Source organism: Manis javanica, chromosome 5, assembly GCF_040802235.1.
Source record: "Manis javanica isolate MJ-LG chromosome 5, MJ_LKY, whole genome shotgun sequence".
NCBI classification, from domain to species: Eukaryota; Metazoa; Chordata; class Mammalia; order Pholidota; family Manidae; genus Manis; species Manis javanica.
Genome location: NC_133160.1, coordinates 1,625,494 through 1,652,166, shown reverse-complemented (window position 1 = coordinate 1,652,166; position 26,673 = coordinate 1,625,494). Strand labels below are relative to the sequence as shown.

Here is a 26,673-nt window from a genome sequence, read left to right as displayed (position 1 = left end):
CACACGGGCAGCTGATGCGCTGCTGGGCAGGAGCACACGCGCTTGCTGCACCCGGAAGTGAGCCCAGGCCGCGGCGGGCACTCTAGGCCTGGAGGGGACACCCACGCCGCCTCCTGCGGAGCTTCCCTGCCTGCCTGCACGAGTCTCCGGGCCGCAGCAGTTTACTGAAGAGGCGGGCAGGCGGGCAATGGAGTGACGGCGGACCCTGGCCTCCGTACCAGCGGCGTGGGCTGCCCCTGCTTGCCAACGCCAACCTGTGCAGGCTGTGCCAGGCTAATGACAGGGGGCTGCAGAGCACTGGTCACGGTGGCTGCCGTCTTCCCCGCGGCGCGCTGGACCGAGCTGCTCAGCACCACGGCTGTGAGCGCAGTGGTGGCCTGGGAGGCGGGTGGTGGCTGCTGCTGGCTCTGGTGGATGAAGGCTGCCGAGTCAGGGGTCAGCTGTCTCAAGGCGGGCAAGCTCCTCTGGGCAGAAAGACAGACACGGGGTCGGCAGGTGGCACCAGCACCAGGCTGCTTTCTTACGAGCTCAGAAACACCCATCTCTAAGAAGTTCCCAGCTAACCAGCACACGTGTTGGAGCCCTGAGGAGACACGGCTGGATGCCGGGGTCAACACCCCACACCCACTGAGCCTCCACTGTCACTGAGCAGAATCATTCCCAGTAAGAACTAGCCAAACTTGCCTAAAAACACATAACAGAAGAGCAGCCTTCCTGACGTGCTCTTCAGAACGTCATGGCAGCAGAAGCTACCAAACAGGTGATGTGACACTGCTGAACCCTGGATCCTAACTGGGTGGGCGCCCTGCCAGCCTTTACCCTCACCCTCTGTTTAGACGGTGCAGGCCCTCTGCAGCCCCTCTGGTGCCACACAGCACAACAAAACAGATCTACAGTGTCAGTGGTCCCGTAACTTACAGAAAAGCCTCTAAGGGAAGACTTCACATTGTCACAGGCACTGTAAGCCTGCGAATGCAGTGGCCCCTGTGAAGCTCCCTCCCCTGGAACATACCCGCCGCCTACTGCCACCTGCAGGTGCCCAGTGCTGGGTAGGGGTCTTTAACGTTACCTTCAGGAAAGGCACAAGGTAAGGTTGAGGTGAAGAATTAAGTTCTCGGTATAATCTACTGGTGAAATCCTCTGCCTCGATTTTTCCATCCTTAAAAAGAGAATTCACATTGAAATCCCTGCGCATGTAGAGTTAACACCCAGCTCTGGTCTCGTGTCTTAGAGCAGCTGTCCCTGCTGCCAGGCCCGTGGTGGACCGTGGCAGCCCCAGGGCACTACCTGCTCCCCCTGGCCCTGCGGCTCCCACTCGCACAGCCCTGTGGAGTGAGGCTGGGGCTCCGTCTCTGGCTGGGTGGCTTATGGTCTACATCTCATCTCCTATCTCCTTCACGAGTTTCCTTCTTGATTCCAGCTCCCACTCAACTTTGATCAAGCACCTACCATGTGTCAGGCATTTTGCAACAAGACAAACCAGCCTAAAAGAAACTCATTATCAAACTCAGAGCTGCAAACACAGGTGCCACAGGTAGGGCGGACCACAAAGAGCTGACGCTCTACTGAAACCTCCAAGCCCCCAGGTGGCCCAGGGCAGGGAAGTGTCGTGTCCCATGCAGAGGGAAGCGAGTCCAGACAACTGGGGCACAAGTTTGTTCTGGAAACCAAATCCAGTTTGGGGTGAGGGCAGTGAGGTAAGAGAGGTGGGCAGGAACAGGGCAGCCTTGAGATGGGCATCTGGGAGGGGACAGCACCCTTCCAGCCTCACCTGCTGACACCCAGGAATCCTACCGAAGAAGAACAAGCCTCTGTCCCCACCGTGCCCTCTCATCGGGATCACCTATCACCAGCAGCTAAGCCCAGTGCTAATGCCCATGCAGGGAAGGGGCAGCCAGCAGAGGCCAGGGCTCTCAGGGCTCAGTCAGAAGGGTGGGATGGGGGTCACCATGGGATAGTCTGGCTTGAGGGGTGAGACAATTTCTCAGTTTCTAAGTTTCCTGAAGACATTAAAGAGCACGGTCTGCTGCAATCATCTGCTTGCCAGAGTTTGGCTTCTGGACTAAAACCACCATGTCCGCACATGTGGCACAGAGCCAGCGCTCGGTGGAGAAGCTGTCATCTTGGAGCATGGCTCTCCCTCGCCTGCCACTCAGCACGTGGAAGCCTCCCTCCTCTGCCCCCCACTCTGGGCAGGCTGTGCTCGGAAGCAGAGAGCCTGACCCCACGAACCCCACCAGTACAAAGACAGCAATGTCCAAAAGCCCCAATATTAAACCACCAGGTTTCCTCAACAAAGAAATCGAAAGGAAACGAGAAAGAGCAAGAAGGAAAGGAACCCCGGGGTAAGAAACGGAGTCAACTGCACACTGGACAGGCCGTCTGCGTCCCAACGGGAACACGCTGAGAACCACACGGGGGGCAGCCAGGGACTCGAGCACTGCCCGCGCCTTGAGGCTGACCGTGGTGTGGCAGTCATGTTCCTAAGAGCGCCCCCACCGTTTCGCAATCTGTGCTGCTGTGATGACAGGATTGGGGCCTGGGGTATGCGTGGCAAGGGTGGGGTGCACAGACACAAAACGGGCATGGACTGGTCACCGGAGCCTGGAGATGGGCACACAGGAGCTCACCACACATGCTTCCCACTTGTACACGGGTTTAAAGTCTCCATAAAAAAAGCCAAGACAGATAGAAGAGAGGAAAAGCCTTTAAATTACCCTCTATCAGGTGTACTTAGCAATGGCTCCTGTGAGGCCAGTGTGCCATTTTCCAGGGGTGAACAGACGGCATGAAAGAGGAGATTTCAAAACACCTTGGCACACTGGGACACCCCCTTCCTGCACCGGCTCTGGGGAGCATGACTGGTCAGCACACAGGATGAAGAGAGGCCCGGGCCCCAGCCTCCACCCCGGGACTGCACAGTCCCCAGAGCACCTGGACTTGGGGCCCAGTATCCGCCACGCACACTTCAGGGCTGGGGCCCTGGGACGTCTCTTACCAGCAGATTCTGCACTAGCTCTTTCACATTAGCAGCTGTCTCTGTAGACTGTTTTCCAGATGAAGCCAGTTTTATTAACGTAGAGAGAAAATTTTTACATTTCTTCACGTTTTCCATAGTTTCCTGGATTCAAATTAAAAAGAGGTAAATAAAAAGGTCTTAGAAGGCAGGTTTTCATCCCGACTTTTGGGTTAACTGAGGTGTGTGTGTATTTCTTCTCCAACCCTCTTTTAAGAAAATGCAGAGTCCCTTACGGCTCACTGACAGGAGTGTCACTGGGACATGTGATCAGAAGGACCGTCTGAATGCAAAGCGGGAGGTGCCCTGGAGTGCACCCACTCAGCCCAGCAACTCTACTTTCAGGAATGTGACTAAAAGTGACCATAAATGTAAAAGGAACAAATCTTTACCATGTTCACCAGAATGTTTCTTATCATAAATTGGTATCTACATAAATGTACAATAAAAGGAATTAAATTATGAAGATGAGGGAAAATACTTAGCAAAGAAACATGAAAAAAGTTAAGTCACACATGAAGCATGACCCCATTGGCTTAAAGATTCGCACGTGTGATAAAGCTTCGAGCAGGACGCACGGTGGACAGCACTGCTGCTCCGCACATGGCGGCATCTGTCCGGCTCACACTGCGCTTCTTCTGGGGCAAAGGCTGGACTTGCAGCACCGCCGGTTCCCAATGGGCCCCTGCCTGCCACCCCATACAGGCCGCCACCCTCAGACCCCCCCCACAGAGGCCACAGCAGACCCCAATGCAATGGCATGTCTGCAGCCAGAGCTGCCCAAGCCGGCCAGCGCTCTGGGGCCAGGAAGGACACACCAGACGCAAACGGCTCCCAGGGGCCCGGGAGGAAAGGGAGGCAACGGCCTGCAGGCAGATGCTGGCCAGGGCGCCTCAGGGCATGCTTTCTGACCACGGTGTGGTAGCCTGGGCTGCCCAGAAAGGTCCTGGGGGCAAAGCAGGGCAGCACTCACCGTGGCCGCTGTGGAGGTGGTGGCCCCTGGGACTGTTCGCTGAGGTGCCCCCGTCTGAACAGCCGTCGCCGTCCCGAGGGAGGTCTGGGCAGCACCACCCAAAACAAGCTGAGGCTATGAGAATCCAAAACACCAGGTAAAGAGAGGCTGTGTGAGGACGCCTTCGTGCCCCGCCAAAGGAGATGAGGCTCCCTGCAGCAGGGTGCCCAATGGACAAGTGCAAGCTGATGGCCCAGGCACCTGAGGACGCGGTATTTTGCTCCTGCGGCATAAACTGAGAATAATGAAGCCAGTCGCTGGGAAAAAACCTGGTTGTCAGAGTCGATCTTAAAGGTCACATGGTGGCATGGTGGCCAGTATACTACCTTTTAGTGACCAGCCCAGAGCTGGTCATTCTCAGAAATGAAACAGGACAGAGGAACGACAACTAAAGGCCTTGTCGTCTGATTAGCACGGGAGGCCAGTGACATGGGAGGCCGGGCTTCCTGGTCAGGCCTCCCGTCGGGGCAGCTTCCCTGGCCCCCCGCTCCAGCCAGACCAGTCTCTTTGCTCTCCAAAAGTGAGTCTTATCATAAAAGGGGAGTTCAGAGCAGATTTGGGAAATCCACGGGTGGTCAGTGTTGGGTGGCTACTTTGCTAAACAAGCATATTTAAAAACATAACAGCCAGGACTCAAACAACACCTCAGGCACCTCCGGCCTTGGGAAGGTCCTGAGATTTCTTATCTGCACCTATAATCACGGCACAAATCTGGCTTTTTTAATGAGAACTTTTCCAATTTCTAGACCTAGCCTTCAACATCTTTTCTCCAATTTTTTAGACATTAGTTTCTTTCAACTTCTGAAAGCAAAGGGCAGTCTGAGCACAATCATGCTGGTGTGGAGCTGCCAGATCAGGTGCAGCATGGCACCGGGCGTGCGGGCATATAGCCACCATGGGCACCACGCTCCCAGAGCCTTGGGGTCCCAAAGCAGCCCCAGGCTGTGGGCACAGGAGCTGCAGGGGCTGCTGGCTTTTCCCTGTATCCCGTGTGTTCTTTCTCTTATAACATTAGCACATTTCCCTCTGTAACTAGAAAATATTAGCGAGGACACTTCAAAGGACAGAAACAGAACTAGGCAGCCGCTCAGGCAGCGAGGGGCAGGGGGCTGCTTCTGGGCCCTCGGTCGCTCAAGATCCTCCTCCTCTGGGAGCTTCCTTTACACCAAAATTTGCTCCTTACCTTTACTTCACTGGCCCAGTGAATGCAGATTCCACCTTGATGGTACTCAGAGTGCCACCTATTTGGATAAGTTTACCTTACACTAAATTTGATGCAAAAACTGACTATGAGCTTTACTGCCCTCCCAGGAAATCACCTTTCACTATAACTGAAGTTCGGCCGCACCAACCACACTGAATCTAAGGACACGCCCATGCCTAGTGCCGCCCCTGCCAGGGACAGGCTGCTGCCATCCCCACTTGCTCGGGGCTGAACTGATCCTCCAGCTGTTCTACACAGCATCACCCACTGCAGACGCCTAAAGGTGGGTGAAGATGAGGAAGACAGGCAAGAGCCCAGGTACTCCACCCACCAACCATCACATCCACCTCTCAGCCTGGGTTTCCGCGTTCAAAAAATGGAAACAGCACATACCACCCACGCCACTACAGTGGGAAATCACCCATAAATTAGCAACACGTTGAAGCACAGTTCTGGCACACAGCAGATGCCTAATAAAAAGTGGCCAATGCTATAAAGCCTGCATTTATGAGGGACACTCAAACCCCTTAAGGACAGAACAGCTTTGAACCACTTGCTTTCAGGGGCACCAGCTGGCTGCCCCAAGCAGGCTGCTTCCCTGATGAGGTGCATCTCCTCCCCCATAAAGGGGCTCACCTACCTGGTGCATGGCCTCTCCTTGGCTTTATAGACCAGGGAGGCTGAGCTCTCAGAACTGAAACCCCCCAAGCAGGGTCAGCACCTGCCCAGAACACACTGTACTCCCTCCCCCAGCTTGGAACACTACTGACAAACACACACACACCCAGCAGGGCAGATGGGGGATGTTTCTGGAACTCTGCTTCGTTACTGCAAAGGACACAGGCTGCAGGGAGACAGTGCAGCCTCATGGCCAGAGCACAGGTCGGAGGCCACGCCGGCTGAGACCAGGAGCAAGTTCCAGGACCTCCCCCCCTCACTTGCCAATGCCTCATCAGGAGCAGGTGTCAGCAGCAATGCGGAAATTAATGCACATGCACAGGAAGCATGGCGTCCAGGGCCTGGTTCCCAAACAAGAGCTACTCTCAGTGCCAGTATGTTAACGGTCAGATGGGACCACACACACTGTGAGCACACAGGTGTTCTGTGCTTCAGGAATATCTTACAATCAAACACTTACAAGGTATATTTTTAATTACCCTTCTGGGCACAGTGGGAAGCCTTTAAGGTGCTGCTGGTGTTGAACTGTGTGGCTTTAAAGAAAAGGAACCCTCACCTATCCTGTGCTGGTGATCAGAGGAAAAACACTTTCTTCTGGAGGGCCTTCCTCCCAAAATGCAACTCAGCATCCCACATCCAGACTGGCAAGGCCCGCCCCCTGCACCGGGGGTGCCACACGGCCTCACCTGTATGCCGGGCGAGCGCTGTGCTGCCGTGGCAGGCTGCACCGTCGTCTGGGCCTGAGACACTTGCTTAATTATGGTCGTTGGGGTCACCTGCCGTGCAATAATAGGGGTCCCAGGGGCCTGAAACATAAGTAAGAGTCATCTAAAAGGAGCAGCAAGTGAACTAACTCCCCACCACACATCTCACTCAAATACCAGCCCTTCAGCCCAGAACTGGTACCATCAAGCGTGTCCGTCTACAGGTTCATTCACAATTTTCAGGGAAGCCACCCTAACTTTTCTTACACAAGTCAAGGCATATGACTCAATCTTCAACATAGTGACACAGTGTCACTAGGCTTCCCTGACAAAGTCCACCAAGCACGGCCTTAAGAGAACGCATGCATCTGGGACCCAGCCCTTGTGTGGAGTTCTTGGGATCTTGCCCACAAGCACTAAAAAAGTGACAAAGCAAGAGGACACACATGTCCCTTCAGTGTAAAGACTGGTCGCAACGCTCCAGAAGAGAAGGTAAAGGAGAAGGGGCCCAGGTGGCCCCTGGCACATCTGGGTTAAGCCCAGACGGAAAGAGGGCTCCGGGCTGAGCAGCAGCAGCCGGCACAGGAGCCGACAGCCAGGGAAAGGCCGGGGGCCGCAGTGCCTCACAGGGCACCTTACCCCACAGGGCGTGCAGACCCTGAACACACCTTTCCGTCTGTTTCACACACTCAGTAAAGGGGCCCTTGCTGAGTCTCCCAGCACACCCATGCCCTCTGTTCACAGCAAGGGCACCACCACCTTCCGAGGGAACGTGGCTGACATCACAGGAGAAAGAGGAGTTTCCAAGATCCTTCTAGTCTCCACTCTAGTTATTGCCCACCCAGCCAGCTCCGAACAGCAGTCCAGCCCTGGGCAGACGCCTCAGAGACGGTGAGACAGATAATGTGCGGCTGTGCCCAAGTGAAGCCACGGTAGGACCAGAAACACCAGAGGCAGCGGGAGGGGCACATCCTGGCATTTGGCTTTAGCATCAGAACCCATCCTCCTGCCACAATCTCAAGGCAGGGCGGTAACCACTTAAGGTTTAAGGATTTGTGACAGGGCGGGGAGCCGGCAGGGGCACTATTTCACAAATCCTGATAAAATTCTTATGTGTCTCCCAGGGTATCACAGCTAACGCTCGGGGTTTCCTCTAGTCGCCTGTCCTTAGCTCTCCACATGTCCTCAGTCGGCCTATGAGCCCTAGAGGTACATGCAGGGAGAATCACCCCTGTGCAGAAAAGGGAACTTGAGGCACTGGACGCTGAAGTCACGGGAGAGGAGGGAAGGGGCCAGGACGGGGTCCAGGCAACCGACCCAGAGTTTTCACTGCATGCTCACAGCACGGCAGTCCTTGGCACCACAGCAGGCGGAGGGCACAGCGCCACCCCTCAGCCCTCACAGGCTACTCACCTGCACGGTGGAGATCTGGACAGGAGGGGCACTTGTGGGGGTGGCAGGGCGGGGGGCCATGGTGGTCTGAGGCTGGGTCTGGACGTGGGCCTGGGCCTGCATCTGGGCCAAGGCCTGCTGAGGGATCATCAGCAGCTGCCCATTCTCACTCCGCACAAGGACCATCCCTGGGGGGAGAAGAGAGCTGGCATCAGGCATGCACCCCCCCCCCCGCAGGGAGCCAAGGAGGCGGGACCCCATCAGAGGGGCCTGGGAGCCCTGAGAAGAAAGGAGAGTGTAAACACACAGCGCCACTGACCTCTAAACACACCTGCTGTAAAGATGGTACACAGGGTGAAAACCTGTATGGTTTCTTCATGGAATTCAACTAGAAATTGAGTCTTGTTTTTATAAACAAGCCAAAAGCAAAGCTTCTGCCACACTGTCTGCCCCACAGCTACCCACGCTGGCCCACAGGGAGGGCCATGCACGCACTTTCCAGTTGAGACCCCAAGCCACGTACTCTCCCTGGGCCTGGCCTCATTCACAAGGCGGCAGGTGCCACGGCTAGAGCCTCAGACCCGAGCACTGACCTGGAGCACATCACTCCACCCCTGCCCCAGGTCTTGTCTCTGGGGGTGGGCAGCAGGGCCTCTGCATCCCACCTCTCGTGTCCACATGGGCTGGCAGGGGGGCGTAAGACACAGCACCGTGCAGCCTGCACGCCTGGCTCCGTGAAGGCCAGGCCAAGCCAGCCTCCTGCACATGACTGCCGCCATGCCCCAAGGCCCGGCTTGGGGCGGGGGCAGTGCTACATCCACGGGGACTGGGACACCCACAGCAGAGACATAGAGATGGGACCTTGCACACTTCACAGCGCTTGAGCTGGGTCACTGGAAGGCACTCTTTCATAGGGCTCAGCATTACTTTTAGGCCTCAAAAACCAACAACCAATTAGGTGCCATAGATTCCGTTAGAAACAGCAACACACCTGTCTGCCTTACAACTCACTTCCCCTCCTGGCTGCAGGGGAAGACCCGACACGGGCTCCCCACTCCTAGTCAAGGCCCAGGGACCCAGCGCCTTGGAAAAGCCAAGCGGACAGAGGGGAGGCTGGGGCCGCCCAGAGCCTCCCTGCCCACCGCCCCACAGCCGCTCCCTCGTGCACTGGTGAAGTTCCCCAGAGGGAAAAGGCGGCGCCAGCTCCCTGCCCACCCAAGTCAGGGGCTGCGCGGCCTTCGTCCCAGAGGAGCCTTTGGAGCGGCGGGTCCTCAACACTCACCATGACACCAGCAAATACCAGACCTCTCCCTGGGTTCACAGCCACAATTCTTGATCCAAAAGAACCACATTTATGCCCATTAAGAGAGTGTCCCTCCAAAACATCCCTTTGAAAGTAAACCATACTGAAATTTTTAAAAAAAGACAGTATCAAAAACCTAGCTGGAGCACTCTGCTAAAATCTCCAAGACCCGGGAACTTGTTAACACACTGCAGGGAAAGGCCTAGAAGGTTCCCCACTGAAGCTGAGGCTACTGTCCCATCTAACAGGTGCACGAGGCTCAGGAAAGGCTTGGCAGACCAGAGGCCAGCTCTGGTCAGTGGGCCACACGCCTCCAGAGTTGGGTGTGGACTAGCAGGGAGACTGCACAGCCACCCCCAGGCCCACGCAGGTGCTGGGGACCCCAAAAGAAGAACTTGATCAACACTGGGGTCATCCTCTTACCCTGACCCATCCCCTCATCACACGGGCCCGCCCACCCACCCATCCACAACCCCTGCTCCTTCCTCCTGAGAACCCTAGGAAGCCAGTATCAGTGCTGGCTGAAGAGCCCATGATGGCCAGGCAACAAGGTCCTAGGGCTCAACACCCAAGTCCATTCTTTTGTTAATATGGCAGCTGACAAACATACCTCAATTATCAGATGCTTCTTTACTTAAAAACTTGTATCTACAGAAATTTAAAGGAATATTTAAATATTAAATATTCACACAACAGCAATACGTTTAATATAGTGATGAAGAAAAGTGGTATTTTGGACACTGTCCACTGGGCAATGTGCCCACGGTCGGAACAGAAGTTGCAGAAGGAAGCAAAGCCCTGCCAGGAAGTGACCACGTGGCCTACGCAGGTGACCAAACCTCTTTGAGGCACTAAAGTGTCTTATACAACGGATAAGCGAGGCGCAGCAGGCGCCTGGGTCTGAAGGCCGCACGTGGCTTGAAAACCGACTGCTCAGCCACAGAGCCCTACACGCTGACGGGGCAGCCGCAGCAGCACCCCGCAGGCACGCGGGGCGGGAGGTGCTGGGACCCCTGCCTGTCAGTTTCCCGGGTTACAGGGACTACGTCACCAACGAGAGTGAGACACACGTGAGGGCCCAGGAGGAATCGAGCCACACACCACATTTCCACAGTTACTGCAGCTCTGGATCTCATGAACTCTGGTCGGACAGAAAAATGGCTGTGCAGTACCTGTTCATGCCAAGAAACACAACTCTGTCTCAAAATGTAACTCAAATTTATTTTAGATGACAGGTCCTGAGAAGTACCCCTGCATCCACAGGCAGCATCCGGTCTGCGGACACGTCCGCTCCCTCCCTCGCTGCTGCTCACCATCCCTCCTGTGCTCACAGGGCTCAGGGCGGGGCCCCCCAGGCACTGCCCCCTCGCCACCCAACAGCGGGGACCGAGAGGCTATCGCGCCAGAAGCAGCCACCTGGTGCACCTCAGCAACGTGCCTGGGACCCGTGGCAGGCTGGTTTCAGTGCTGACTGAAGGAGGGCTGCACACAGTGAGTCATCCTCACCTGACGCTTAAATCAGGGAGGCGATGTCAGAGTTGACTCAATAAGGACACTTCCATTTCAAAAACCCCTTCAGACTCATTGTCCAGCCAAAAAGGTCAACTCCCACAGGCACTAAGCAGTAAGTTCAAAGGCACAGACTGGGCCTCCATGCCTCCTGATCGAGCCACCCCAGCCTGCCGCCCCTACAGCCTGCAACTGGCACCAGCACCCCAGCACTTCTCTAAGGCGATGAACCCCATCCTGCCCCAAGCAAGAGTCCAAGACAGACTCAAATATTCTCACCCAGTGTCAGTTTTCTTGGTCCCTTTTATGTCAACATTTTTTACTGTATTTTCAACCAAAATGTAGGTCAGCCAAAGCTGCACTACAAACTGAACAGGCATTTCTGGACTCGCCTGGGAACCTCCCCCCAACAGACACTGCTTTGGGAGCCCTGGCCAGCGGCAGCCCCCCACACACGCCTCCCTGGCCGCTCAGCTCAGAGGCCCCGCCTGCGCCTGGGGATGACAGCGGGGAATGGCAGCTCGGGTCACAGGGACCAGACCTCTGCCCTCACCTCCTTGGGGGTCCCCAGGGCTGCCACCCATCAGACCGTGTTGCAAGTCCACAAAGACAGTGGCACAAAAGGCAAAGCCCTCAACAATTAAACATGTGCAAAACCCCGATGTGGACGCTAAGAAGCCAGATTCAGGGTAGGAGCAGAGACACATGCAGACGCACAGTCCGAGGCACAGCTGGGGACTTCATTTCTGAGCACCATATACTGCACATTGTTTCCTAACTGCACGAAGAGATTGGCAGGCTTCAAGGAGGACTGCCCCCGGTGCACAGGCAGGGACCTGTTGCCCACCCCAAGCCGCAGCTGTGAAAGGAGGGACAGCCTGGACGGAGGCGCATGCCCGAGATCCGAGATCCACAGGAATGGCCACAGCAGCCCCCCTGCACACCAAGGCTCCCCTCCAGCAGTTTCCCACCGGAGGGGGCCCCCCAGCTACTCCAAAGGCGACAGACTCTGCAAGATGCCAAGGTGCACGTGCACACCCTGATAAAGCCGACTTCAACTACGGCTTAAGTGTTCCTTTTATGACTCTGTCTTTAAAGTTGCCAAAAAAACAAAATACAAAAAAGTACTTAAACGTGCAGAGCTGGGACCCCAGAAAAGCTGGGGGGGCAGGGTCAATCGAGGGAGGGCTCTGGGCACCACACTTAACCTCACAAGATCTGAGCACAGAGGGGACAGTGCACACCCGAAGCAAGTGTGCCCCCACTGGGGTGCTGCCCATATGGACTTGCGCACGACTCACAGGTGGGCCCCAGCCCGACTGGCCCTACAGATGCCCTCCTTTCAGAGAAGTTGGTCCGGGTCACAGCCTGCTTTGGGAACACTCCTCTCGACTCCTGACCAGGAACCATACAATTCTGTCGTTTCTGGGAAGTTCTCCCTCCTGACCCCTTCAGTGCCATCAGTGGTGGAAATGCTGTCGCCCTAGCTCTGGGAGCATGGACATGACTGCACTTCTGAAATGCAGTGCAAATGAAGCTTCCCACCCAATTCAGGGCCCTGCATGTGCAGCACCCAGCACCGAGAACTTTCACTCACCCTAGCACCTGGAGAACTGCAGTGTGCCGCTGAGACCCGGAGCACATGAGTGAGTGAAGAGGTCTCACATCTCAGCGGACGGATGGGAGCTCAGTACCATCAAGATGTTGACCCCCCCACACTGAAGTCCAGATGTAATGCGATCCACCAAAATCCCAGAGGCGTTTTGTGCAGAGATGGACAAGCTGATTCTAAAATTTGCAAAGGTCCTAGAGAAACTATGAAGGACAACAAAGCTGGGGGACTGGCACTGCCCATCCCCAAACACACTAGGAAGTGGCCACCAGGCAGTGCATCCCCGGCATACAGCAGCACACCAATCCACGGGACAGAGCAGAGCCCGGAAACAAACCTGTGTGCCCCCGGGCTACTGATCCGGGGCACAGGCGGTTCAGCAGACAAAGGAAGACTGAGCAACGCACAGGGACGGGCGGCAGCCACCCTGACTTGGATCCACGCCGCACGCTGTGCGCACTGTCAGCTCAAACCGGGTCCTGGGTCTGAAACCCTGAAACTCCCAGAAGAAACCGCAGGAAAAAAATCTTTGTGACCATGGGTTGGGCAAAAATATTCTAATTATAACGGAAACACAATCATAAAATAACAAACTGACAAACAGAACTTCATCAAAATTAAAAACTTCTGCTCTTCAAAAACACTAAAAGAATGAAAAAACAAGCCACAGGATGAGATAAGGTCTCTGTAGGCTGTGTCTACTAAAGAGCTTGCATCAGAACACACACAGAATTCCCAAAACTCAGTAACAAGAAAATAACCTAAAACAAAAAAAAATGGGCAACAGATATGAACTGACACTTCACCAGACACACAGATGGCAACTAAACACATGGAAAGATGCTCGTCATCTTCAGTCACCAGGGCAGTGCGGACGACGGCCACGAGGCCATCTCACTACGCACCCACTCAGCGGCCGAAAGGAAAAAGCTGACCGGCCCAGGAGCCGGGAGGGCGAGCAGGGGCCCGACCTCCCTGCACTGCGGCTGGAAACATTCCCGCGGTTTCTTAAAAAGCCCAACATGCTCCTAAGACCCAGCCCACCCGTGCCTGGGCACTTACCCGGGGCAAGAGGAGGGATGTGCCCTCACAACTGGTAGGCCAGTGATTCGGGTGGCTTCCTGTGTCCAAGCCCAGAATGGGCAACAGCCCACGAGCACGGCAGAGGTGATGGACAGCTCCCGAGGTGGCTGCACACCAGAGCGGCCCTCACGGACAGCCAGGGACGCGCCGCAGAGCTGCAGCACAGATGAGTCCCCATCCTGGTGGGCCAGTCTTCCAGGAACCCTGCTGCCCAAAAGCTTTGGCGGGCTTCCCAGTTCTTGGGACAAGGTGATGCCCCCTCTCACCCCTGCGCCCAGCAGGGCAGCTGCCAGCTCTCTCTGCAGTCTCAGCTGGCAGGCTAGCCGTGGACCCTTGTCTGCCACCAGCCCGGGCCTACAGCATCCTGCTCCCTGCCAGGCCCTTGTCCCCCACAGCTCAAGCCCCACACCCTCAGAAGACACCTCCAGACCTCTGGTGTTTGCCAGCTGCAACCTCACAACCGTTCTAGGGCTCCCCTCTCAGGACAAGCTTGCTGGGGGCAGCACTACACCTCCCAGGAGGACTCACACATTGCCTGAGGAAGGAATCTGAGAACCGTTTGGAGAGCCTGCGAAGTGCCAGGGGGTGTGCCCTGTGCCCGCCCAGGCGGGCACTCCCTGCGGGTACTCCATTTCTCCCTTCAGACCCCAGAACCCTTACTACCGGACGGCATCTCATTTGTGTCTGTGTCTTCAGAGCAGGATAAGATGTTTGGCCAATAAACGTCACGCTCAGGCTCACTGAGAAAGCACTGGCTTTGTCTTTGCCAGCATCGCATCACAGCTCCACTGAGCACCTCTTGCCGCCCCCTGCCCACACCTCCCACTGGGATGGCCATGTGCTCCCAACACAGCCAGCGTCCACCACACGCTCAGGCGGGAGCTCCTGCACACGGCGCTCTGGGAGATCAGGCAAGAGCCCCGCACGCAGCATGCTGGGAGCCGGTGGGCAGGCCTCGGAGCCTTCGTCACTGCCGCTGCTCCTCACGAAGTGCAGACCCCTCCCCACAGCGTGCAGTGCCCTGTGCTCTGCTCCTGGGCAGGGGCTCCCTGAGGCACTGGGCAGAGCCCTGGGGTCCTGACTGCTGGCCCCTGCACTGCCAGAGCTGCTTGCGGCCCAGTACACCCCCCAAGGACTTTCTCCTTAAATTCTCTTTGAGTACCAGTTAACTTCAAATAATTAATATGCCCCAGTAAAATTAAGAAATTATTAATATGTGAATGTATTTACATATAAGATACAATTTACTTGTGCTTACATGTGTGTATTTCTATAAGGCCAGCTTATGCTGGAAGCAGAGTTCTGGATGTCCACCCACAGACATCCTTCCCCATGGCATCCAGGCCACGAGCCACCAGGCCATCCAGGTGACCCAGCTTTGCCTAATGGCTCCACCGGTATGTGACAAAGGCATAGGCTGGTCACTGTAAACACCAATGCCATGTGAGCTGCAGAGCAGAACTGCTCTGACAAAGCTATCAGGACAGGTGTGAGCCTGAGGGGAGTACATGGGTGCTCACTACAACTGTCTGTTCTGTAAGTTTGGGATTTTTCAAAGTAAGAACGGGAGGTGGAATTGCTTTGCTATCTAGCGGCAAAAACCTCGCTGAAACGAGCCTGGTTCAAGGGACTCTTCTGTGACACCACCGTTCTGTGGCTCACTTGTGCCCCAGCTCCGTGGGGGCGGCCTGGAGTCCTCTCCCCCTGGGACACTGGGGGCCACCCCCGACGCTCTGCTAGCACCTCAGTAGGCGTCAGCACAGCCTTCTTAATGGAAAAGCACCCAAATTAATCAATGGCATAGCTGTCTTTTTATCTGATGTTCAAAGAAGAGAAAATAATTGCAAACCACACGGCTCAGGCCAGCTACAAACAAGACCAAGTGGGGTGAGGGCAAATTGCCAAGGAAAATAGTAAGTGACCAGTGTTAACGTGGCTGATGCAAATATAAAGATTTGTTTTTCCGTGCTGTCAATACTTGCAAATGCTAAAGATTAGAAAAAACATCTGAAATGTTTGATAAAAACAAAAACTAAAAAGCCCTATGGCAGACAGATCCCTCCCGTCTTCCTCGGGCCTTCAGGTCAGGTCACCCAGCCAGTACCTGGCCAACTGTCCCCCACACAAACACCAGGTCAGGGGTCAAAGCAGAGAATGGCCTGACTCAATGAAGACCCTACACATTACTTTTAGATCTCCTCACTTCATGTAGCAACTTTCCAAGTCTTCTGAAACTTAGGATGGTAATGGTTCAAAGTATGGTGTCCCCTAGAACTCGCTAAGTGCTGTGTTTAAGGGTCTCACTGATGTGTACACGCACGCGTGCAGGCACACACCCAGCAAAGCTGCCACCCACAGGGCGGGCTGGCGACCGAGATGGGGGTCAGCGGGAAGAGGAGGTCTTTCCGCGCATCGAACACCCCCACTTCCAAACAGGTTGAAATTTTGTAATGAACATGTTTAGAGTGCAATTTCTGAAAACCAAGTTTTGCCCAAAAACTTGACTAAGTTGTCAGTAACCGCAGCTGTTTCATCACTTTAAAAATTGGCAAAAAAAAATGTGTCAAGCCTTTCTCAAAAGCAACCCAGAGGACTGAACAGCAAGGACGCTCGGCCTTGGTAACCAGCGAAGATTAAAAGATGGCAACCCTCACCTCCCAGACAAGCAGAAATTCAGCTTAGCTCCTACCACCCAGCAGTGGGACAGCCAAGGTGCCAGCACCCACCTCGGGGGGATCACTATGCATGCTCCCTGCCCCAGCGACTGCCACCTGCGGGGTGGACACTGGCCAGCGGGGCAAGTGGGGCCAACCGACCACATCGTACCACGGACACCACACACCATCAGAAATAGCACGGGCTACTTGTGTGCCAGCAGGGCCAATGTCCTCAATGTCAGTGTGAAAGGACCACTACAGAAGAACACACATGACCCACACATGGAAGCCACATGCATGTGTTCAGCTCAGCACATGGTTCAGGGTGCCTGTCAGGGCGTCTGTGTCTCAGGAGAAGCAGTGCAATTACAGTCCTTTAAATCAGCATTAGAGTCACTCTGTCACTTAAATGAAGCCACAAAAAGAAAAACAGCTTTAACAAGTGCTGGGATGACAGGATGCCAGGAAGGTCATGGTCCACAGACCCCGTGGTCCCCTCAACCCTCGTGAGGCAGCCACCTCTGCCTCCTCCCCAAGGCCCTCCACCAGGGGCGCCGTCTCCTGGCCTGAGGCTGCAGGCCCCCGTGCCCAGGCCACCCCCATCCTGTGGCTATCTCGCCCAGACCCTTGAGCAGAGGTGCTCTCGTATGGACACCTGCCCGCCCCCAGCCCTGGACACTCTGTTCTGCCTCAAATGTCTGGTGGCAGCCAGGGCCTGGCACTTAACAGACACAACAGACGCCACGAGTCAGGTCTAGGTGGCCCTGCTCTTAAGTGCAGGGCTCCGTGGCACTAAGTGCCGGCATACTTCTCACTGCTTTTCTGAAGGTCAGGGAAAACACAGTGCCTGGAAAAGCAGCAGCTGGCTCCCCGGTAAGAGGGCGCGACGGAGGCCACGAGGGAGGGCGTGACGGGGGACACTGTCTCTCGCACACGGCGTCAGCAGCATCACTTAGCAGTGCCCACGGTTTCGGCCCTGCGCACTTCGCCTCACGCCCTGTCCCTGTCTGCAAGCGTACAGCACGAGGAAGTGACCTCTGTGCCCTCCAGCAGCCCTCGGCGGAGCACCTCTGCTGAACGTGCCTCAGGGCCTGCTACCACTTCTGCCTCCACTGATGTCTTCAGCTTTAATCTGCCAACACCGTTTCTCATTTTCTCACATCTTCAAAACCCCTGAAATCCACGGGCTTTGGAGGCTTCCTGTGTCCTCTTCCCCCTGACCAAGGTGGCCCAGCATGAGGTTTGGAGCATCCGAACCCACACCCTCCCAGCACCAGAGTCGGGGCCCAGGGTCTTCAAATCAGGCAGGGCGGCCTTCCCAGGATGACAGAGCGCCCTCGGGCTGGGCCTGGGGGGAGCTCCCTGCAGCCTTCCTGAGCTCTCAGGATCGAGCTCTTGTGCTTAAGCCTGAAATCCTAACAAACAGCCTCTGCACGACCAGAGAACCTTTCTCCGCGCACAGTGTCTGTGCCTGCCCTTCATTTACAGACCCTGCACTCCGCTCAGGCGGTGCTCTGGTGCTCCCTTCGCCCTGACCGGCAGGAGCCAAGCTCTTCCCCAGTCTGAGCCCCACAGGAGGTGAACGGAGCCCGGGTGGGCACTTCCCCACACGGCCCCAGTTCCACCTTTACTCCCCCCTTTGCCTGCCTGTCTTTCTCTTCTTGCACTGGGCATTTCTGTCATTCACCATATTTCTTTCTATAATAAGATTATGTGTAAACAAACAGAAGAGTAAACAAGCCAACACTCCCCCAAAAGCTCGGGGAGGTGCCGTAGACAAGAGCTCAGCAGCAGCCTCTCCCCAGAGAGCTGGGCTCACGAGCCTCGCGAGCCGCTGGAAACGGGACGGGAGGCTCTGCACGAGCACCGAGGCACAGGGTGGCCTGGAGAACATCCTGGGCCTTTTCAAGGCCAACAAGCAAAGAGAAAAGCACCCCCCCGCCCTGCCCCAAGCCACCCGCAGTGGCCAACTGCTTGGCAGCTCCCGCTTCCTCAGGTGGCCGGCAGTGTCCCCTCCGACCTGAAACCCGCTCTGCCCAGGCAGACCAGCACCTCGCCCTCTCTCATATGTTCAGCTGGCTAGCAATCAGCACCCAGTCAGAGGCAGAGGGCTCCCAGCTCTCCGGGAAGGACAGGCGTATGGCAGGAAGAACCAGGGAACAACAGGGAAAGGGGAGGTGAGCTAGGTTTTAGATAATGTGAAGGTGAACCCCACAGCTGGCAGGAAAAAGCTTTTGATAAACTCAACATCCACTCATGACTAAAAAATAACCAGTCCCCACCAAATAAAGCAAACCACTTCAGAAATTTGGGAGTGGGAAGGAACTTCCTTAACTTGATGAATCCACAGCTGTTCTCTCCAATGGTAAGTCCTAGAAGTACCTCCTTTGATACCAGGAACAAGTCAAGGATGCCAGTCATCCCCCCTCTACGCACACCATCCAAAGATCCCAGCAAGCGCATAAACCACAGGAGAGGTAAGAGAGGGGAGCGTAAGGACTGAATGAGTAACACTGTCTGTCTTGATGCACAGAGTAGGATTCTCTACTTATGACACACCAAAAATTCTGCACATTTTTAAATGAAAGTTTGATAAGAGTGCTAGACATGAGATCAACAGCCAAAACTCAACTGCAGTTCAACACAGTATCAACAAAGAATTAGAAAATGCAATTTTAAAAAAACTACTATTTACAACAACAGCAATGAACTCAGTGTCCCAGAATGACTCTAACAAAATATGTGCAAGACATGTATGGAAAAAATATATATGGGACTTGACTGAAAGATACCCCAGAAGATCCAACGAGTGACATACATACTCGTGGGATAAACTGACTACAGTATAAACAGCAGTTGTCCCCAAATGACTTGACAGGACGGACAATAGAGTTCCAATTAAAATAACCTACAGGGACATTCATGGGCCTCAAAAAGAATTGATTCTAAAATTTATAAGCAAGATCAGAATTCCCAGAGCAGCACAGACAATTCTCACAAAGAACCAGGTGGGATGCTGGCCCCAGCAGATACCAGGAGCCAGCAGAAAGCTATACTGTTCAAAGAACAAGATGGTACTGATGAAAAGACAAACCAAGGTCAAACTACTGAGAGCTCAGAAACAGATTCCTACACAACATCAAACCTGAAATATTAAAGACAGGACATACCGATGCGTGAGGTAAGGATAAAATATTCGAGTAAACAGTGTCGGGACACCTCTGTCCAAATGGCAGAAAATGAAAACAGAATGCTAACGTGTCATACACAAAGTCCAACTCCAAGAAAATTAAAGACATAAAAATGGAAGCAAACACTGAAATTTTAGAAGAAAATATGGAGAATATCCCAATGACCTTGGGGTTAGAAAGAACTTAAACATGACTCAAAAAAGGTGTCTGCCATAAAGGAAAAGACAAGTCCAACTAAAATCAAGAACTCCCATTTATCACAAGATATCATTAAGAAAATGAAAAGACTAGTCATAAACTGGAAGAGGAGAATGGTCACATACATGACTCTTAAAGAATCATAATCAGAATACAGAGAGAATCCCTACAAATTGATGAGACAATTAAAAAAAAACTGGGCAAAAAGACACAGACATTTCACGAAAGGACACCCATAAACAGCAGTAAGCTTACAAAATGACGCAACATCCTCAATATTAAAGGAAAAGGAAAAGGAAATGAAAACTAAAACAATACTGTGATAGCATTTCACACCCACTAGTTTTAAAGAATTGAAAACCTGACAATACCAAGTCCTGTTAGGGATGTAAAACAACAACAGAAAGTCTTCTAGTAGGCAGGTAAACTGCTGTAAGCACTATTACTCACATACCATAGCCCTCCTAAACTCCCACAAATTTTAGCAAATCAAATGCAACACTACACAAAAAGACTATACCATGAACTACACCATACACAAGTGGGGTTAATCCTAGGAAACCAATTTAACATTCAAAACTAAATCAATGTAGCTCACAATATTCACAGACTGGAAAAGAAAAACCACATGAGCATCTCAATACATGAAGAAAGACGCTGACAAAATTAAACATCCATTCACAAAAATTCTCACTGAACTAGGAATAGAAGGAAATTCCTCAACTTAATAAAAGGCATCTATAAAAATCCTATAGCTAGTATCATACCTGTAGTGGAAAAAGACTGAATGCAATCTCCCCAAGTTCAGAAACAAGGCAAAAAATGTCCCTTCTCATTGCTTCTATTCAACATTACACTGGAGGTTCTAGCCTGTGCAGTATGTCAAAAACAAGAAGCAAAAACTATACACATCAGAAAGGAGAAAGTTAAACCTCTCTTTATTGTAGACAATAGGGTGTCTTTGTAAAATTCCTAAGAATCTACAAAATCACTGCAAGAACTAATAGATGAGTTAAGCTAGGTCACAGGATATAAGGTCAATACTTAAAAAGTGACTATTTCCAAACACTATCAACAAATAATTGAAAAATCATCATTTTTTAAAATACCATTTACATGACATAAAAATATGAATATTTAGGAATATTTTTAACAAAATATTTTAAGGATATAAACTCTGAAAACTATAAAGCAATGCTGACAAAAATTTTGAAAGACCTAAATAAATTGAAAGTTGTACCACGTTCATGGATGAGAACAGTCAGTATTGTTAAAATGTCAATTACCATAAATCTGATTTACAGATTCAACACAATCCCAGGCGAAGTATCAGAAGACTCTTTTTGCATAACTGGACAAACTGATTCTAAAACCTTTATGGAAATGCAAAGGACAATAGCACCAAACATTTTTTGAAAAAAGAAAAAAATACAGCAGTTAGAGGATTCACACGACCTAAGTTCAAGACTTACAAGGGAGCGCAGTGATCAAGCGATGCTCTGCTGCGTAAGTATGACGTGTACACTGATGGACAGAATACAGTCCAGAACAAAGTCCACACATACGTGGTCAACTGACTTTCAATAAAAGTGGCAGAATAATTCAATAAAGAAAGGAAGATCTTTTCAACAGATGGGGCTGGAACACTCTGATATCCTATGGGGAAAAAAGCAAATTTTAAACCCCTACCTTACAACTATCCCAAAATTAACTCAATTGGATGAATAAAAGCTAAAACCATAAAATTTCTAGAAGGAAACACAGGAGAAAATTCTTGTGCTCTGGGTTAGGAAAACATTTATTTGATGAGACACATGAATTCTGGAAGAAAAGGATGAACTGGACACATGAAAATTGAAAACTTTCTCTTTGAAACAGACTCTTAGGTATATGAAAAGGCAAACAGACCACGAAAAAATGCTTATGGAACAATTCCACCTAATAAAGGACTTGCATCTAGAATACTTTTTTAAAACTGTTTACCAAATCAATAAGAAAATGAACAACCCAATTAAAAAGCACAGGCACAGATTTGAATAGACACTTCACAAAAAACATGCAAATTAAAAATAAACACATGAAAAGATAGTCATCTTTAGTCATTAGGGAAATGCAAATGAAAAACACAATGTGACAGCATTACACAACCAGGAAAATGGCTAAAATTAAAAAGAATGACCATGTTAACTTTATGCAAGGACCTGAAACAATCATCACATACTGCTGGAAGGAATGCCAAATAGTACAGTCACTTTGGACAAGAGCTCAGCAGTTTAAAAAGTTATTCACTTACCATGATTTATGTGTTTGTTAAAACTCACAAGACTATATACACTAAAAAGGGTAAAATTTTACAATATGTGATCTATGCCTCAATAAACAGGACTTTAAGAAATAATCACAATGGCTGCCACTGCACATGCACTAGGTGGGTTTGGAAAAGCCCAGCTTCTAAGAAGCCACGTGCTGGCTGGCACCGCCACAAGGCAGCAGGAGCTCTCCTGCACTGCTGGACGAGCACTAAATGCACACAAGCACTGAGGAAAACAGCCTGGCAGTTTCTGATGAGCCTGAATATACACTTTCCATATGACTCAGCAATTCCACTCCTAATATTTACCCAGAGAAACAACGTCAGAAAGTATGTGCACACATGTTCACAGAAGCATCATTCATCACAGCCAAAGACGGGACACCACCCTACTGCCCGTCCACTGGTGACTGGATCACTATACTGTGCATCCAAACGTGCAATGCTGCTCAGCATAGAAAAAGCCCTTCACTGATACATGCAGCAACATGGATGAATTCAAGCAACACAGTGAAGACAGCAAGCCTGAGAGTCATAACTGGTATGAAATGCTAGAAGGGCAAAACAACACGCAGTGGCAATAGGCACAGTGATGTCTGCCTGTGGGAGCACAGGGAGGGAGCCACTGGCAAGGGGCAGAGAGGCCTCTGGGGGTTCACGGAAGCACAGAATGTTCCTGCCTTAATCGCGATGGGTAGACAGGTGAATACACTTCTCAAAAGTCAATCAAAATGAGTATGTTTTGTTTGTATGTAAAGCATGTGCCTCCCCCAAAAAATGTTTTACGTGTACTGGACTGAATTTAAAGGTGAGCCCCTCAAACCCTGAGGCACCATGTACTTGGTTTTCACATCAGCCCTGGAAGCTGAGTCCCCAGCTCCCAGTCCCCAGCGCACGGCGGCCTGCACGGCAAATGCCCAGGCCCCTCCTTTCAAAGACAGGCCACGGCGTCCCCAGCCCAACGGCCTCTGGCCCAGTGGGCTTATACAAGGGACTACGTGCTTTTCACCACGTCGTTTTGAACCATTCTCTTCCAGAAGTATTTTTTAAGTTTTAGTGCTTGAATTATGCGGGAAGGTGTCACCATTAAAAGTAATTTCTTCTCTGAGTGTACTAGATATAAAATTTGAAGTTTTCAATTCAAATAAAATGCCACCAGAAGATGATCTCCTGGTTCTATCATCAAGAAAAAAGTGAACATACGAATCAGCGTGCACACCACCTTTGGTGTAAGAGGGGGTGGGCCTACCTGTATGTACGTGCTTACTTCTACAAAAAGAAACACTGAACGAATGGCCTGGAAACTAATATAAATTAAAAATTTTTAGATGATCTCTAGAGGAGGGGAGGAGAAAGGGGCTAGAGATGACAGTGCCCAGGACAGTAGGCTTGTGCACCAGGGAAAGGCTTCACGAAGCATGCAAGACAAAAATTAAAAGAAGAAATAGAGACTAGAGCTGAAGACAAAGTAAAACAGAACCGGCCTGTATGTCAAATCAGCGACATGATGCACAGAGAGGAGAGTGGCTGGAGAGGGCCCTGAGCACAGACGGAGTAAAAAATCACCTTAGGCTTTAGTTTTATTGTGGTAATTTTGCAACTATTTTTAAGTGTATGATAGGACAAGCCAAGTAAATAAATTATGTTTATGTTATCAGGATCCAAGATTTTTTGTGCAAGAGCTACAATGTAATTTCAAAGAATGTAAGGGAAACCAGCTATGTTAGCAATTGGAATCAAATACCACTGGGCTTACTGACTGAGGTGTCTGTTCCTCACCACACTGCCCACACCCCCACCCCTGGCCCAGCCCTGGGTTTCTCCAGAGCCCGGCTTCCTCTGAAGCCCATTCCCAGGCTCCCTGCAGGCATGGGTCAGGACAAGCCCAGTGGGGGAGTGTGGGGGGCATGCCCCCAGTGCCGGGCCCCCATGGCCTCCAGCACACCAAGGTTGGCAGGGAGGAAGGAGGTCACCACCAGAAACCCGAATTGTTGACTCGCATCATGATGCACAAAACTGACCCAGGTGCAGCGAAGGTGAAGAGGAAGAGGACGTAAGGCACATGCAGACCAAGACAGGGCACACTTGGGCAAGTGCAGACACCCCAGGCAGGAGACAGGGGGCCACCGCGACCCTCCACCGTCATGCCCATTCATCACGCTCAGACCCCCACCTCTCTCCCCGCTGGCTGCTCCCAGAACACAGGCCTGGCCCACTGTCTGGGACGTCCCGTCAGCCCTCCTGGGCTCACTGTCCGGCTCCTCTTTGGAGGCCTCCCTGACATCCCATTTACAAAGCACTTCATTCCACTCCACGCGTCGCCCTGTCTTACTCTGTGGGACAGGTCAGGTTGGGCATCCAGTCCGTGCTGCGTGTGGTGTGAGCTCTGCACAACGGGATCGTCTGCCCGATGGCACCACATCACACCACAGTGCACAGACGCAGAGGCACTGCAGGACGAATGAGCGAACACGACTCAGTCGCCCTCCACAAGCACCACCTCCACCGAAGGACCGCTAAGGACCCGGAACTGCGAGCGACCAGGGCACCATGTGTCGGAGATCATTAGAAGGACCTCTTGGTGATGAGAATACAGATGATTATTCCTTCCTTCCCTGTATTTTTCTGTCTTTATTAAGTTTTCTATGATGAACATGTATGATAGTGGTCCCCACTCAGCCACAGGGTCTCTGTCCACGGCTCTGGTTACCTGTGGCACCTACATCCAAAAGCAGGTGCTCCTCCGCCTGCCGAATCGTCAGAAGGGCCACAGCAGCTGGCGCTGCGTCAGCGCCTGCGTCTCTCACCTCGGGTCACCCCCGCACCAGGCCCTTTATCACCTCGCATCACAAGGTGAGGGCAGGGCAGTGAGGTATGCAGGGAGAGACCACGTTCACGGAACTGTTACGACAGCACGTCATTGTAATGGTCCTACTTCATCATGAGTCACTGTTGTGAATCCCTCACTGTGCCTGACTTTTAATTAACCCTTATCACAGGTGTGTATATAGGAATAAACATAGTATGTACAGGGTTCGCTACTATCCACAGTTTCAGGCACCCACTAAGGGTCTTGGAAAGCAGCCCCCACAGATAAGGGGGGACGATTGTACTCACTTGGAAGGAAAGTAATTATTTTAAAATTAGGCATTATTTTATTTGTTGGTAAGCAGACTACATAAGCCATACCTTGTAAGGGCCGCCACTGAACTGAGCCACAGGCCCAGCAGAAACTCAACAGATCAGCAGGGTTAAGGCCACAGCAGCCTCTGAAGGGCACCCAACTTTCTCCAAAAAAGACCAGACACACGCCTCCACTTGAAGAAAACCAGGGTGGAACGGATTCAGGTGGCATCTAGTGTCCCTGACACGTACTGCTCACAAAGCCCTGGGGCCACAGCAGTGACCCTGCTCACCCACACAACTACTCAATTTATCCCCCACCAAAACCTCCAAGTGCTCTATTTTAAAAATAAGATTAAGTAGCCAGTATGTGAGAAGCAATTAATCCAGTCATCTCAGGTAAGCCCCTAAAAGCCAGTCTCCGCCTACCGCGCCCTTGCCCTGGGAGTTGACAACACTGAACACAAACGACGACTCTAACTACAGTCAACTACCGTTGCTGCTCCCGAAACATTACACAACAGGAAGGCAGGGAGAAAAAGAGGTACCCTGAACTTTTTTTGTATAGCCTTACTGAATACAGTTTACAAAGAATAAAATCCATCCATTTTAGGTGTACAATCCGATGAGTTTGGGCAAATGTACATAGTTGTGGAATCACTCCCCCAATCGAGATGTAAAACATTTCTACCAATTAAAAGACCCTGGCGCCAGGCACGGTCCCCCCAGGAGCAGGCCCCTCCTGCTGCTGGCGCTTGGCTCTGGCCGGAGTCCCACACAGCCGGAGCCGTGCAGGAGGCTCCTTGCACTGGCGCAGGTATCAGTCCACGCCTCTGTAGCTGTGCACACACCACTGGGTGGACGGAGGACGTGGCGTGTACCACTCCCCCCGGCAGGCAGTTAGGTCAGTTCCGACGTGGGCTACCACGAGTCAGCTGCTGAGTGTGGACCTGTTGGGCACAGCTAGCATGTGATGCACTCGCCCCCCACCTGGCTATCCCCGTTGGCACTCGCCCAGCGGTGACAGGACGACAGCCGGTCCTTCCCATTCTGGCCGTGCTAATGGAGGTGGAGGGGCTGGGGTAGCACCGGCTCTCCGATGACTAAAGGCATAAGCATGTCTTACAGGGCTGGCTGCCGCTGTTTTGCCTTCCTTCATGTCCACTCAAATCTTGTGCCCATTCTCGGCAGAGCCAGCCCACGGAGCTGCGGGGCTCTTCCTGTGCTCCAACGGCTCTGCTGGCTGTCCACTCCACTCCAAGGCTGGCCTTTCATCTTCTCGACAACGTCCGCCAACTAGCAAAAGTTCTCTGAATTCTAAAGGCCAACTCGTCCACCTTTTCCTCCATGGTTCGTGCTACTTGTATCCTAGGAAATCTTTTTCTAACCTGCGGTCAAAGACCACCATCACCACTGCTCTTTCTATTTAGAATGGTGACCTCAATGCCACTGCAAGTGGGACACACTTTCACTTCTGGGGGCTCTGCAGCCAGTGTCTGCAGTCCCAAAGGGGACAGGGGCTCTCATTTCCGTGGGAGGCCCCCCAGCAGCCTGTGCGACGGCCCTGAAATGCACCCTCTGGAAGCAGCCTTTCCTCTGGAGACACACACCAGTCTGATTACAAGGCACAGAGAACACAGCCTTCTCTCGGAGCTGATGGACACCCACCAGCTCCCTCCC

The 26,673-nt window shown here is 52.4% G+C and overlaps 1 protein-coding gene across 4 annotated transcripts in view; it reads right to left on the bottom strand.

The window, feature by feature from the left end:
- The window catches only part of TAF4 (TATA-box binding protein associated factor 4), a 65,529-nt gene that overhangs the window by 21,404 nt on the left and 17,452 nt on the right, over positions 1-26,673 (bottom strand). For 3 of the 4 annotated variants that reach the window (XR_012131216.1, XM_073236380.1, XM_073236381.1), the window contains 6 exons: positions 8,028-8,194; positions 6,597-6,716; positions 3,990-4,103; positions 2,999-3,121; positions 1,070-1,159; positions 219-464 (listed from right to left, as the gene is read on the bottom strand). Coding sequence is in view for 3 of the 4 variants with exons in the window: in XM_073236380.1 (XP_073092481.1) it covers positions 219-464; positions 1,070-1,159; positions 2,999-3,121; positions 3,990-4,103; positions 6,597-6,716; positions 8,028-8,194 (860 nt within the window). In the remaining variant the exon portion in view is untranslated. The remainder of the gene's footprint in view (positions 1-218; positions 465-1,069; positions 1,160-2,998; positions 3,122-3,989; positions 4,104-6,596; positions 6,717-8,027; positions 8,195-26,673) is intronic. The other variant, XM_073236382.1, reaches the window with a different exon arrangement.